The 13,367-nt window shown below is 26.6% G+C and overlaps 2 protein-coding genes across 2 annotated transcripts; one reads left to right on the plus strand and one right to left on the minus strand.

Moving 5' to 3' along the window:
- Window positions 1–4,051: 4,051 nt before the first annotated feature.
- On the plus strand, window positions 4,052–4,846 carry VNE69_10142 (14-3-3 domain-containing protein; the record flags this gene model as incomplete). The annotated part of the gene is made up of 1 exon (XM_065474865.1): window positions 4,052–4,846. The coding sequence occupies one exon, from the start codon at window positions 4,052–4,054 to the stop codon at window positions 4,844–4,846; it is 795 nt and encodes a 264-aa protein (XP_065330937.1).
- Window positions 4,847–4,912: 66 nt separating this feature from the next.
- Window positions 4,913–6,595, minus strand: VNE69_10143 (SCP domain-containing protein; the record flags this gene model as incomplete). The annotated part of the gene is made up of 1 exon (XM_065474866.1): window positions 4,913–6,595. The coding sequence occupies one exon, from the start codon at window positions 6,593–6,595 to the stop codon at window positions 4,913–4,915; it is 1,683 nt and encodes a 560-aa protein (XP_065330938.1).
- Window positions 6,596–13,367: the final 6,772 nt, after the last annotated feature.

Below are 13,367 nucleotides of genomic sequence, written 5' to 3' on the forward strand. Positions count from 1 at the left end.
CTTATCCTAAAGCGTATATTTAATCTCTTAATTTACTTTCAAAATTCTTTTTGGGTAGATAAATCTTCTCGTTAAAAAATGGAATTCATCTACTGTGTCAAATTAATACAAGGCTTTTTAATATTTGGCAGAGGCGATTCCATAAAATAGTAAATACAATCTTTATAAAATATCTTAAAATCGAACAAATAGTTTAATAAAGTAAAATGGCGATATGTAGTTTCAAAAATATGAAAAGCCGTTTTTTTGAGAATAAAAATTTGCTGGAAAATCCTTTAATCCATGTACCAAAACTATGATATCCCTTTGAATAAACATCATTGAAATATTTTTTAAAATATTTTGGCTCTTATACTTTTTTCAAATTTCCATTTTAAATAAGAATTTCTGATGAAGAAGTTTGAAAATAAAAAACAATCTAATACTCTACGGGTAAAAATAAATGGTCTAAATAAACTTATCATTTGCATACTGTATTAAAAAAATAAACCGTGTTTTATACATATTAATGTGTTTTTTAATTATAAAAATGAGTTAAAGACTTTGTTTGTTCTTCTTGTTATTTTTTTTTGCAATTGGATCTTTAAAGCTCTATATTTTTATTAAATATTTTAATATGTTTAAAAAACATTTATGGGTTGTAAATTTCTACATGCTATTTTGCAGTTCTTTTACAAAAATAATATCAACTAGACTTTCTTAACTTACAGGTTTTACAACCAAATAAGAACCTGTATATTTTATTTCTTAATTGTCTACCCTAAAATTTTTTTTTATCATAAATAATGTATTTTATGTAAACTAAATGATAGTTTATGACCATTTATATGTTCATTTCTTGTACTAACAAATTATCTAAATCTTTTATTTGTTGGTCTTAATAAAAAACTTATATAGTTCCAAAGGGAAGTTGTAAAGATGAAAATAAATGACTATAAATTATGTAGTTTGGAAGATGAAGTAAAAAAGGAGAACGCAAATGCAGTAAATTAACAAACAATATTAATAAATTTTTAATAAATGTAAAGAAGTTAAAAAAAGCAAACTGATGCAAGCTAACTACTAAAATAGAAATAAATCCAATAATGCCTAGATTTTATCGTTTTCCGAGATTTTTATTTAATATGAACAAAAAATCTTTAAATCTACTCATATAATCAAATTTAACATAAATGCATTACTAGAATTTTTAAACAAAAATGGGGGTTAAATCACTAATATAGCAAATAACTTTCATAACAATCACATAATATTTTTAAAAATTGAAATTTAAAACTGCTAATCAGATGCCAAACCATCCTTAAATAATATAAAACGTTGTTATATCTATAGATGACCAATCAAAGTAAATTGTTAGTTGGTTGCTAATAATAAATTTTTATTATGAATAAAAATAAAAAAATCATCATAAACTTTGAATTTATATATATTTTATGATCAATTAATCGATAGATAAAAATCTCAATCCCATCTTATACTGCGAATTTCTTAATGATTCATAAATTTTTTTTTATTATGAATAATTTGTATTTAGTAAGATTAAATCGGCTATTTTTTTCAAATTTTATATACTTCTGCTTATTTTTATATTAAAACGATTCAATTCTTCAATTTAATCATATTAATTATTTATTTAATAACATGTTTACATTGTATAAAATCTAATTTGATCAAAATAATAGGTTTTTGAATTAATCATTATCAAATAGTGTCTAAATATTAATTTGTAATCAATATAAAATCATCATTAATGGTTAAAAAGAGTTGATTGTTTACAGAGAGACATTTGTGTAGCATGCAATATGACTAGAATTTATTGGTAAAAAGACGCACTTATCCCAAAGATGCGGTCTGTTCACGTTGTCAAACTAAATGCTTTATTGTACTTACACAAGATGTAGATTCATTAGTTTAATAAAGATTTATCTCACATATTTATAGATATAATTTAAGCTAGTGCAATTGTAGGAGAGTTAAGAATATTATATGGATAAAGTATACTATAGTCTACCATTGAGACTTGGTTTAAATAAAATCTCTTTTAGATTGTTTGGCATTTTATTTTTTTAGTATTTACTAATTACAAATGACATTCTCTTCCATCGATATCATCTACAAAGTACTGTGAGCTGACTCTCGTCGAAATTTCATCATTTCCGATCTGCATCATGCCAATGTCAGTTGACACGCGAGTCTTTTAAAGTCGTTTCAATGACTGCTTTTTATATACTCTTCTATACAAGTTTAATATGCCTTTTACTATGTACGCGAATAAACTAGCTAAAATAAGTTTCAAGTCAACAGATAAAAATAGGTTTTGGCTTGTATTTATGAGTAGGTCATAGGATTATTTCTCGCTTTTACGTCTTTAGTGCATGCAAATTGTTGAATTTGTGATTTCTAACTCTAGAATATTGTATTTTCTTCGCACAATTTGCATGTTCGACCTATATTACTTTGTTTATATCCTTGATTGTGGCCACATTTTAAGTCGTGTTATAGCAGTTAATTTGCTATACATTTCTGGATAAATTATTTTCGAAGTCTTTATGAACAGTTAAACCAGAAGCGTATGCCGGTTCTAAATAAATGCAGCACAGCGCGACTTACATGACCCCGTGTAAGCATACAATCACATTGGCAGCCATACAATCGATTGTATTCGCGTGGAATAAAAGTGTAGTTATTTTTTGCCGGGGTTATTAGAAAAATATTCATTTCGTGGAGTGCGCGTAGATTACTTTTCTTTTTATACATATGTTTGTTTTAAAGCTAGCTGTATAACAGTAAATATTTTGTCTATGGTATATATAGCTTTAAATGGTTAATTAACTATTACATGACTTTATGGCTGGATCGAGTAGCCGCCTATTGTTATCATAAGCGTGAATTTGTCTCAAAGTATTTAATTTCTCTCTTACATATGCTTTTATTATTGATAGATTGATGCAATTTAAAAGACAATTTCTTTGCGTTTTGAAACAATCACAAAGTATTTATAAATCTGACATATAAAATAGCATTCCTTCACTTTTATGTTTTACACATAATAGCATATCTCGTATTCATCTGCGTAGCTAAAAATTTTAGTTAGTTGTTGGTTGTATTTATGTAAAATAACAAATGTTTTACTAACCAGAGTCAATGATGTACTTTATTATTTCTATTTCAAATCTTCTTATCTTTAGCTAATATAATATTAGTAATAATTAGAGCTTAAACACATACAAGTATGTCGAATATAATAAAATTTAGTAAATGTGCTAAAAATAAAATTTTTTTTTTATAAAAACACAGGAATAATAATTTTTTAAATTTTTACTGATCAAATTTTTAATAAATTAATTTTAATATGAAAATATTTCATTAACAAAAATATAAGATTTTTCTTTAAGAAATTTATATTATGATACAATCAAAAGAATTCCATAGATAAAAACAAAAGACTCAAAACTCCACAAATTAGATTCTGTAGGCCAAGTAGAAGATACCATATAAAAATGAGAAACTGTCTTTACTAAGATTATTAGAATGTAGGTGCCCAAATTGAGCATTATTTTTTATATAAAAATGTTCTATAAAATAAATTTTGTTTTTTTAAATACATTTTATTAAGGGTTCTAAAATTACGAAAACCTACTTTCAAATTTATTATTTGTAAATTTCATAAATGCTATTTAAATTATAAATTTCTAATTTTAAGAAAGTTTGTAGTTTCAAATAAGTCAAATGAATTATTTATTTATTAAATTGTTGAGTGTCTTGCGTTTTTTACTATAAAAACGTATTCGAAATATTTGACATGTTTTTTGATATTTTAAAAAGTTCCTTTTCTGAATTTATGCTAATTTGTATTATGACGTGTCACGTGTCTTTGTTCGTTATTTTACCAGAATAAAGTATTATTATTTAATATTCTATAATAATTATAAATGTTCTATTTTAATAATGTTATAATTATAATATATTATTATGATAAGTCATTTTGCTGTTTTTATCTTTTTTTTTTTCGTTTTTTTTTCTTATAAAAATGTAGCCCAAGAAGGGGCTAATGGAAAATGATGAATACACAGACACTCTCTTTAGAGCATATCTCAGTGATATTGCTGAAAGATATGAAGACATGGCTTCTGAAATGAAGTTGGCTGTTAAATTGGCACATGAGAAGAATATTATTCTTACACCTTCAGCCCGGAATTCGTTCAGCGTTGCCTTTAAGAATCTTGTCTCTACGAGAAGAAGCAGCTGGCGCATTTTGTGCTCTGAAAAGCAGAAGCAGTCCACGAAAGGAATGCAGAATCTTGAGCATGTAGAAGAAAAGGTCAAGATAGTAGAAGGGGAGTTATTAAGATATTGTGATGAAGTGCTTGATATGATAGATAATCATATTCTTATACAAGATATTAATAATAATCCAAGTTATAATGTGGAATATTCCATTTTCTTCCTTAAGATGAAAGGGGATTATTTCAGATATAAAGCCGAGGTATTAAAAGGAGAAGAAAGTAAATTAGTGGCCAAACTTGCCCATGATGCGTACAGTGAAGCCAGTGAACAGGCTTCTCCTTTGCCTACTACTAATCCTATTAAGTTAGGCTTAGCTCTTAATTATTCTGTGTTTTATTATGAAATATTAAATGACCCAAAAGAGGCCTGCGCGATAGCGAGAAGTGCTTTCAATAATGCGATTGAGAATCTTGAAGGCTTAAGTGAAAATCACTACAGGGACTCGACTTTGATTATGCAACTTTTAAGGGACAATTTGACACTCTGGAATAGTCGAGAAGACAATCCGAATATTAATGATGAAGACAGGGAAATGAATCCTGAAGAAGAAGAGAATTAATAAAGATTTATATTTAATAATATTTTAGAATATTGTGTTTACTTAATTTTATGCTTTTATTTTATATTATTCGTCAATATATTCCGGGTCTCCTATGTCAATATCTTCTCCGTCTTCTTTATTCTTAAGATCTTTTATAAAATCCCTTAAGGTCCCCGAATCATTCTCTTTATTCTTTAGAGATGATATAAGTGACTTGATCTTATTGTTCATGTTCTGGTCATCTATGCTTACTGTCCTGGGAATGTCTTCCTTGCTTGTAGCGGGGCTTGAAGGGGGAGGACTTGGAGCTGCAGACTGATAATTATAGACAGTCTTTAGGACGGTAGTAGTGACAGTAGACTTAGAAGTCTGAGTCTCTGTACAACTGCCCTTATCCTTACAGGGATCTTCTTCTTTGTTCTTATCTTTATTTGAGTCTTTTTCTTTACTCTCTTTGTCTTTATTTTCCTTTTCTTTACTCTCTTTATCCTTGCTCTCTTTTTCTTTACTCTCTTTTTCTTTGCTAGGATCCTTTTCTTTGCTCTCTTTTTCTTTGCTAGGATCCTTTTCTTTACTAGGATCTTTGTCCTTGCTAGGATCTTTGTCTTTATTGGTATCTTTGTCTTTATTGGAATCTTTGTCTTTATTGGAATCTTTGTCTTTGCTGGGATCTTTGTCTTTACTCTCTTTAGTTGAGTCTTTGTCCTTGCTACTTTTATCTTTACCCTTGTCTCCGTCTTTACTGGGATCTTTGTCTTTCTCTTTGCTCTCCTTGTCTTTATCTTTGTCTCTCTCAAGTGCTTCAAGTTTTCTCAATATCTTCTGTAAAATGTTCTCATTTTCTTGGTTTTTACTTGGGCTGTATTTAGCTAGTAAAATATTATTAATATTGGAACATTCTGGTGGACAGCAAACATTTCCTTGGTTTTTACTTGGGTCTTGGCACGAACCTTGATTTGGGTCTTGAAACTTGTCTCTGTTCGGGTCTTGAAACATGTCTTTACTCGGATCTTGAAACTTGTCTTTACTCGGATCTTGACACTTGTCCTTAGTTGGATCTCGACATTTATCTTTGGTTGGATCTTGACACTTGTCTTGTTCTCCTTTGTCTACTGCTATATATTTCTTATACGACCCTGTAAACTTCAATGAATAATTATTCGGTATCTTCTTCTTTATCTTACTAGCATCTTCTGTATCTCTCAATAAAAATATTAATTTATCATCATTCTCTTTACTATACTGAGGATCCTCTTCATCATCATATTTATTTTCACATTCATCTTTTCTCTCTCCATAACACTGTTTATTATACGGACTACCTTTCCATTTACCATATCCATTTGCAAATACCTGTACCCAATACCTATTCTTATCTTTCCCTAAACATGACGACACACCCGTAAAATTATAATTCCCAAGTATATTCTTTTTATGTAACGGAGACTTAATCCAAACCTTAAAAACTTCTTTAAAATCATCATTCTGTTGTTTCGCAATAATCTCGCCTATTTTAGAATACTTAAAATTAAAAAAATCCATTCTTTTTTTTAATGTTCGTTTTCTTGGATCAGGATTCTTATGTGTTAACTTATTTGATTTACACATCGTATTTGCTTGTAATTCACTAGCAAGTTTTAATGGCTCAATTACTTTTAACTCTTTTAAGCCGTGCATCTTCCTATACAAATTTGTCAATTTTATCATGTTGGTATTGCTTGATGAATAAAAAAATGGAAGAAGATGGAAAATGATCATATTATTCATATTATTGTTTTGATTAGAAGTAAAAAATAATAATAAAAATGTTTGGAATTGTTTTAGAATGAAACATGGTTTTTTAAACAAAAAAAAAATTATGAGAAAATGTAACCAGGGCATGAAACTCTAGATTATGAAAAATAGAGAGAGAAACTGGTAAATTAGGGGGTATAAAAAACGAAAATATTTATATAAAAAAAATTGAAAAAAAAATACTTTATTTTTCAATATTTTAAATATTTATGTGCTTTTTATTTTTTCGATAAATTCTTATTTGTTTACTTTTACTTCCTTATTGTTTTATTTCTCTTTTCAAATTTTGAAACAAAAAAAAAGTTTAGAGATCTCTAGTTTAAAATTTTTTAAATATGTAAAATAGTTCTAATATGTGCATTTGACACAAAAAAAAGAAATATTTTATATTAAACATTTTTGATTTAATAAGAGATTTTAGTTTAATAAATCATTCACATTCAACTTCACAATATATGTTATCACAAAAATATAAAGCTTTAAGAATTGTTCTTTTTATATAAGGACTTAGTAGATCTATGAACTTGTAAAGAGCTTGTAGTGTTTATAATTCATATTATGATCATTTTTACAATATGTTTATTGTGATATTAATTAAAAAGATATTGAAACTGGTATAAAATCATAATTATATAGTACAACCATCATAAAAAACCAAACGTATTCAAGAGCGCCAACATATAAAATCAGGACTTTTTAAGGAATTATTATTCTATTTAACATCGGGGCCATATTTGTGGCTTATAGTGTTGTATGTATCACAACATATGTCACTTTATATTACCTTATTAAGCAGCATGATAAGGATCAAATTTTATACTCTCGTATTGATATAAATAATCAGGTATATATTACATCTGCATATCATACTATATAATCTATTATATACTGTTACGAGCATCAAAATAAATACAACTAATTAAAATACGTGTTAATTCTCCATATTATAATTAGTATCGACTTATATTATGTTAAATATGCTGAATAAACAAAAATAACAAACCACCAAAAAAATTTTACTTAAAGTATTAATTTGTCGACTAAATATTCTACAAGGAAAATATAAGTTTCATAAAATATAAAATCAACTATCTTGCTTACTAAAATTGAGTCGGTTTTCTGATATCTAGTAACAAGGTTTATGTTTTTAAAAAAACAAATTCGCTAAAAATATTATTAATTGATAACTATATTAAAAAGTCAATCCATGTTTTTAAATATGACCCGAGTTCATTTTGATAAATATGTGTATAATGAATGAGATGCACTTGCATTTATTTTACTGTTATAATGTGTATACTTACTAGAAAATACTTTCAAGTTGTATGATTTTGCGACTTTGAAGGAAATCTTATTTTTTCTTCAAATACACTATTATTAGTTTGTTTTTATACGTTTCTTATAACGTGAATTAATTTGCGGCCTTTAGCTGATGATATAAAAGTTTTTTTTAATCTGTGACGAAAACCAAAGCAATTATGTTAATGCCATCGGCCTTTCAACTAGTACAAAAGCTTACATCCAAATGAGAGTTATAAAGAAGACACTAGAGAGCATCTCCTTTGAACACCAGCAGGGGCTCTCCGAGGGAATATCTGGAACCAAGAACATAGCAGAGGAAGCTAGAAGGTGGTGTGGCCAGATAGAGTGCGCGGCAGTGGAGGTAAATTGAAGAAGAAAACAAGCATATTAATAGCTTCAATAAATAAATTATATTTTTTTACAATATTACATTTGACTATTAGTTTATTGTTGCAGGAATTACATTAAGTCTCTATTTAATAGTTGCCAAATCTTATTTAGCTGTGATAGTAATGATCTATGGGCATCAACAAAAGTATTACCGTAGCAGTTTCATATAAAGTTATTAACGGCCGACGAAACATAAACTACAAATAAAAATACACATGTTTCATATTATGATTTAAATAATTAAACTAAGAATTGGTTTATGATATTGCTCTTTTATAAGCTATAATAAAGATTAAATGGAATATATAAGGCGCTTATTCTATCTCAAATAATATTTTGATTTGATCAATCATTATATTAAGAGTGAAGTTACTATAAATTCTAAATGGTTTTTTTAGTCAAATAAATTTTTTTGTCTTGTGTTATATTCTTATGGCGTGATTTTATAAACATCTTGGCCGTTTGTTTAGTGAGCTGTTCATCTTCTTTAACCATGTATTGATTTTAATTTTTTTTAAATGTTTATTTGATTTTTTTTTGACATACGAATATGAATTTAACAAGAGTATTTTTCTATAAAAAGGAGTTCATATATATGTGCATTATTATGTTAAGTAGCCTTCCTTTCTAAAAATATTTTTTGATGTTCTCTAGAGTTTCCAATGAGAAATTTGTCGAATTAAACCTTTTTGTTGTACAAAATGAAATTTTTATGTAATTTTAACGGCTCCTATCAAATTAATAACTATAAATTAATCGTTGTTAAATATTTATTTATTGAATTAATCTATATAAAAGATAGAACATACAGAATCGAAAATTTTTAAATATGAAAAAATGCACAATGCCCTGTATAAAATATGTATAAGACAGTCAGAAAGCTTTAATTCTATCTTGGGGAGAAAATTCTTTTGAGACCGAATTATTCTGTAAATATAATCATAGTTTTCTAGCGCAATGAATTATAATAATCTTTAACATTAACTTCTATTTTATGTTTTGTATGAACCTTGAGACTCATAAAGGACTCTGCTTGCTTAATTATTCATTGTTTTTATGAGAACGAGATATCGCTATAAACGATATTCGATACAAACTACATTAACATTATGTATTTTTATAACTACGCACAAACTATCTCATATTAAGGCGTTGCTACGTTCAGGCCATGGACTATTTCAACAGGATGTTTTTATAAAAAAGATTATGTTAGAAGGTAAAATTAACATCCTGCTCAAGCTTCTCTGCATTGCCTTAAAATTGTCGGGATTAAGTCTAGAAAACGCAAATCCAGATTATCTACTTTTCTATATTAATTTTATTAAAACGTTGTTTTACATAAAAAATTTTGGGATCTCTTATATGCCGATTCAGTATATTGTATATAATAGGTGCTCATGTAGTAAATAAAAGTTAAAAATAGCGTAAAATCATTTAAACAATTTATAACACATTCAAAACTTATATGCTGATCAACCATTTTTAGATTATAGTGTAAGAAAAACTAATTAATTGAAAAAAAACATCGTTATTTGTTACGGATATATCTATAAGTAATAGGTGCGAAGAATTTTTAGTTTAAATGTTCTAAGTACAACTTGTCGCCATCCTTCATGATTTTGCTCTTTGTAATTATTAAATTTTTAATATTATTTGTGCATTTATCAATAAATTGTTATATCGTCAACTTAAAGTCTTACCAAGTCTTTTTAAGTTAGCTTTCTAGCTAGCCACATATTTTTCTACGCTCTTATTTCATGAACATCATCAAATTTAGTCCAGGTCGTCGATCAAGGATTAGGTTTTAGGATTTCCTTGTTACTTTAGACTAAATGTAAGCTTTAAACAATTGTTTAGTTTATGGCAGACGGTTAACTTTTATTATATAGGCCGCCGCCACATTCAACGTCATCCAAAATATCTACAGTTGTGATGAATTATTTATGATTTAATGTTCGAATGTAATCATAAATACTTATTTAGTTCTTAACTATTGACTATAGACAGTATATCCTAATTGTTTTCATCCTAGTCGTAATTTTTTTTATTCTTCATATCAAAAATAAGATTATATGCCTTATCATCGGATACTCTTTATCTATAGATGTTATTGTTACAAAAAAAATTAATTTAAAATATTCAATACATATTATGTGCCTAAAAAATTCTATTAGTTGTAAAAAAATGTACTGTAAATGTTTGAACGTAAAGCACCTTAAAAAACATTCACGGCTTATATAAAAACAGGTAAAAATGACTAGTATTCAGTATAAAATAACAATAAAATAGTTAGTTTATTAAAAAATGAATTATCCTTCAATTTAACACGTATGGTTGGTGTTGATAATATTTGAATCAATATATAAAACTCTCATATAATATTTTTCTCGTTGTAGTATAGAATTTTAGGTCAGTACAAGAACATTTCTATCGAAATAATGCATCGTCTGAACTGTAAGTAGTGACATTTTCTTTTAATTTCTTGTAATTTGAACAATATGATAATGTTGATTTTTAATTGTTTTGAAATATATTTTGTATTGTTCAAAAATGCCATGAATTTTTTTATCTTTTTTAGATTTTATAACATGTTTTCGTCTTTACTTAAATGTTAATGAAAGAACCATCCTTTAACAATTTTTTAAAAATTAAGATACCATTGATAAAACTTTCCTCGGACTCATTTGAGTTTTCAATGTCTTGTATTATTGTTATGAGTTTTTTTATAAATGATTTCTTTGAATGTTTTTTTCAAATTCGAGTTTTATAATATAGATATACGCATAATTACCCAACAAAATGAAGAATTTTTACATAAAGGCGCAATATTACTTTCTTGACTATTAATATTATCTATAGTATCAGGAATACTATTAATTACGTTAATAGAACAAATAAAAAACACCTTCATTATATTAGCATAAACAATACAACAGTTCAATAAATAAAAAAACAAAAAATTTAGTATTTCTCATTGAAAGTAAAAATACTTGTTTTTATATTGTTAAAATTTAGGTACAGTGTTTCTTATTTACATATAATAGTCTAACCATATTATTTTAAAGTAGATTAATTATCTAAATAATTTATTTACATAATCTGTCCCTGTAAATTTCACTCCTTATTATACATTCGAGTTATACAATAGCATGGTCAACAAAATTCGTTAATATAATTTATCTTTAATTCAATATTATATTGTATCGATAACAATGCTGTAAAATTTTATGCTCGAATTAAACACTTTTTGTGAAGTCATAAATAAAAATATCCGCAATTTTGTAAATTTCTACTAATCTCTAAATAGGTTCATCGAATTGTTCATCTTAAAAAATCAATCAAGCGACATACTAATCTTCAAGTATTAATATAATAAGAAAAAATTTATAGTTTTTTTATTCATAATAAATAATTAAGAATTTTATAATTAAAAATTATAAAGTAAGAAAACTCTGGAAAAAAAATTATATACGACAATTTTGTATCAAAAAAGAGATCACTTATAGATTTCTGTTTTTTATTTGTAGTTGGACTTGCAGTTTATCAATTTTTATATACCGCCATTCTGCCGATACTAATATTGTTGTTTTTGATCACATATACATCTCTGATGTCTTTGATTAGTTCAAACACGAATTTCTTTAAGATTCAACTGTATTTTTTATCTGAAAAAATTAAATTTGCTATCTATTTTCACATTTAATACGCATATTTTGCTTCTTCTTACTTATAGATCTTTATAAAACAAAAATACTTATTCATTGAACTATTCACACAAAAAGTAGTATTTGTGCGAGTATCATGTACAATATCGCATAATTTTTAAATATTTCTTTGAATTATATTAGAATATATATAATTTATTTATTGAAGCTATTCGGGTTTATTTTCTTTTATTTTTCTCCACTACCTCGCAATCTATCTGATCACAACACCTAATAGTACTTCTTTATTTTCTTGGTTTCAGATCCTCTCTCTGCGAGTCCCTGCCGGGGTTAAAGGAGGTGCTCTCTAGTGTCTTCTTTATAAACCTCATTTGGATAAAAGCTTTGGTACTTGTCGATACACCGATGGCATTAACATATTTGCTGCGGCATTTTGTCACATTTCGTCCCATGTAATGATGTAAGGAATTAATTGAATCTTGCATTTGTACATTAGGTCTAATTCGCTTGTTAAGATACAGTACTTTTTGAGTTTTTCCTGTTCCACTTTCTGTAAATTATCCTGGAAGTTATTCCTATTCGATTAGCGTATTTTTTATTTTATTTGTCCATTCCAAATACATTAGGCTTATTATATTGCATCTTTATATCAGTGTTATTCCATCGCGTCTGCCCGAATTAATAATATGAGATAATCTTATCTATAGATAAATACACCTTAAAAAGTAATTTTTTTATGTCATCTCTCAACTATCATTTTTTTCTAAAGGTTTAGCGGTAAAATGTGTTGTTGATGTTTAAAAGGAACGGATTCATATTTCAAGTTTCAACTATTTTTTTTAGATCTAATTTCGGGTAAATATTGAATTAAAATTAAAAATGATCATTCCACAATGTATTAGACATTGACTAAAGAGATATTGAACACCTCTTGAGTTTTAAGTAGGATTAATTATAATCAGTATCTAAAAATTTATAAAACATTTTCATATCTTTAAAAGATATTCTGTTATGAAATAATATTTCGAATTTGTGATATGAAGAAGAGAGTAGGTTGACAAGGTTCTACTACATCGATTACAACCCACGTGTTTCTATTCTTTCACGCGAGACACAAGTCTTTTAATAGTCATAATCATAACAAAATTTAACTATATTATAATCAATTTAATCCAAATGAGATCTCTTTGTATGAAAAATTTGAACATGAAAATTTTTATATTGAGAGAATGTAATTTTGAAGACGAAGAAGAAAAAAGATTATAGTAATGTATAATGTTAAAAACTAATATATATATATATATATATATATATATATATTAAATATGTATTTTGTATGTGCAATGGAAATTATGTAACAATATGATTTAATAAGAAAGGCAATTATA

The sequence above is a fragment of the Vairimorpha necatrix genome, chromosome 10 (assembly GCF_036630325.1).
Source record: "Vairimorpha necatrix chromosome 10, complete sequence".
Taxonomy (NCBI): domain Eukaryota; kingdom Fungi; phylum Microsporidia; family Nosematidae; genus Vairimorpha; species Vairimorpha necatrix.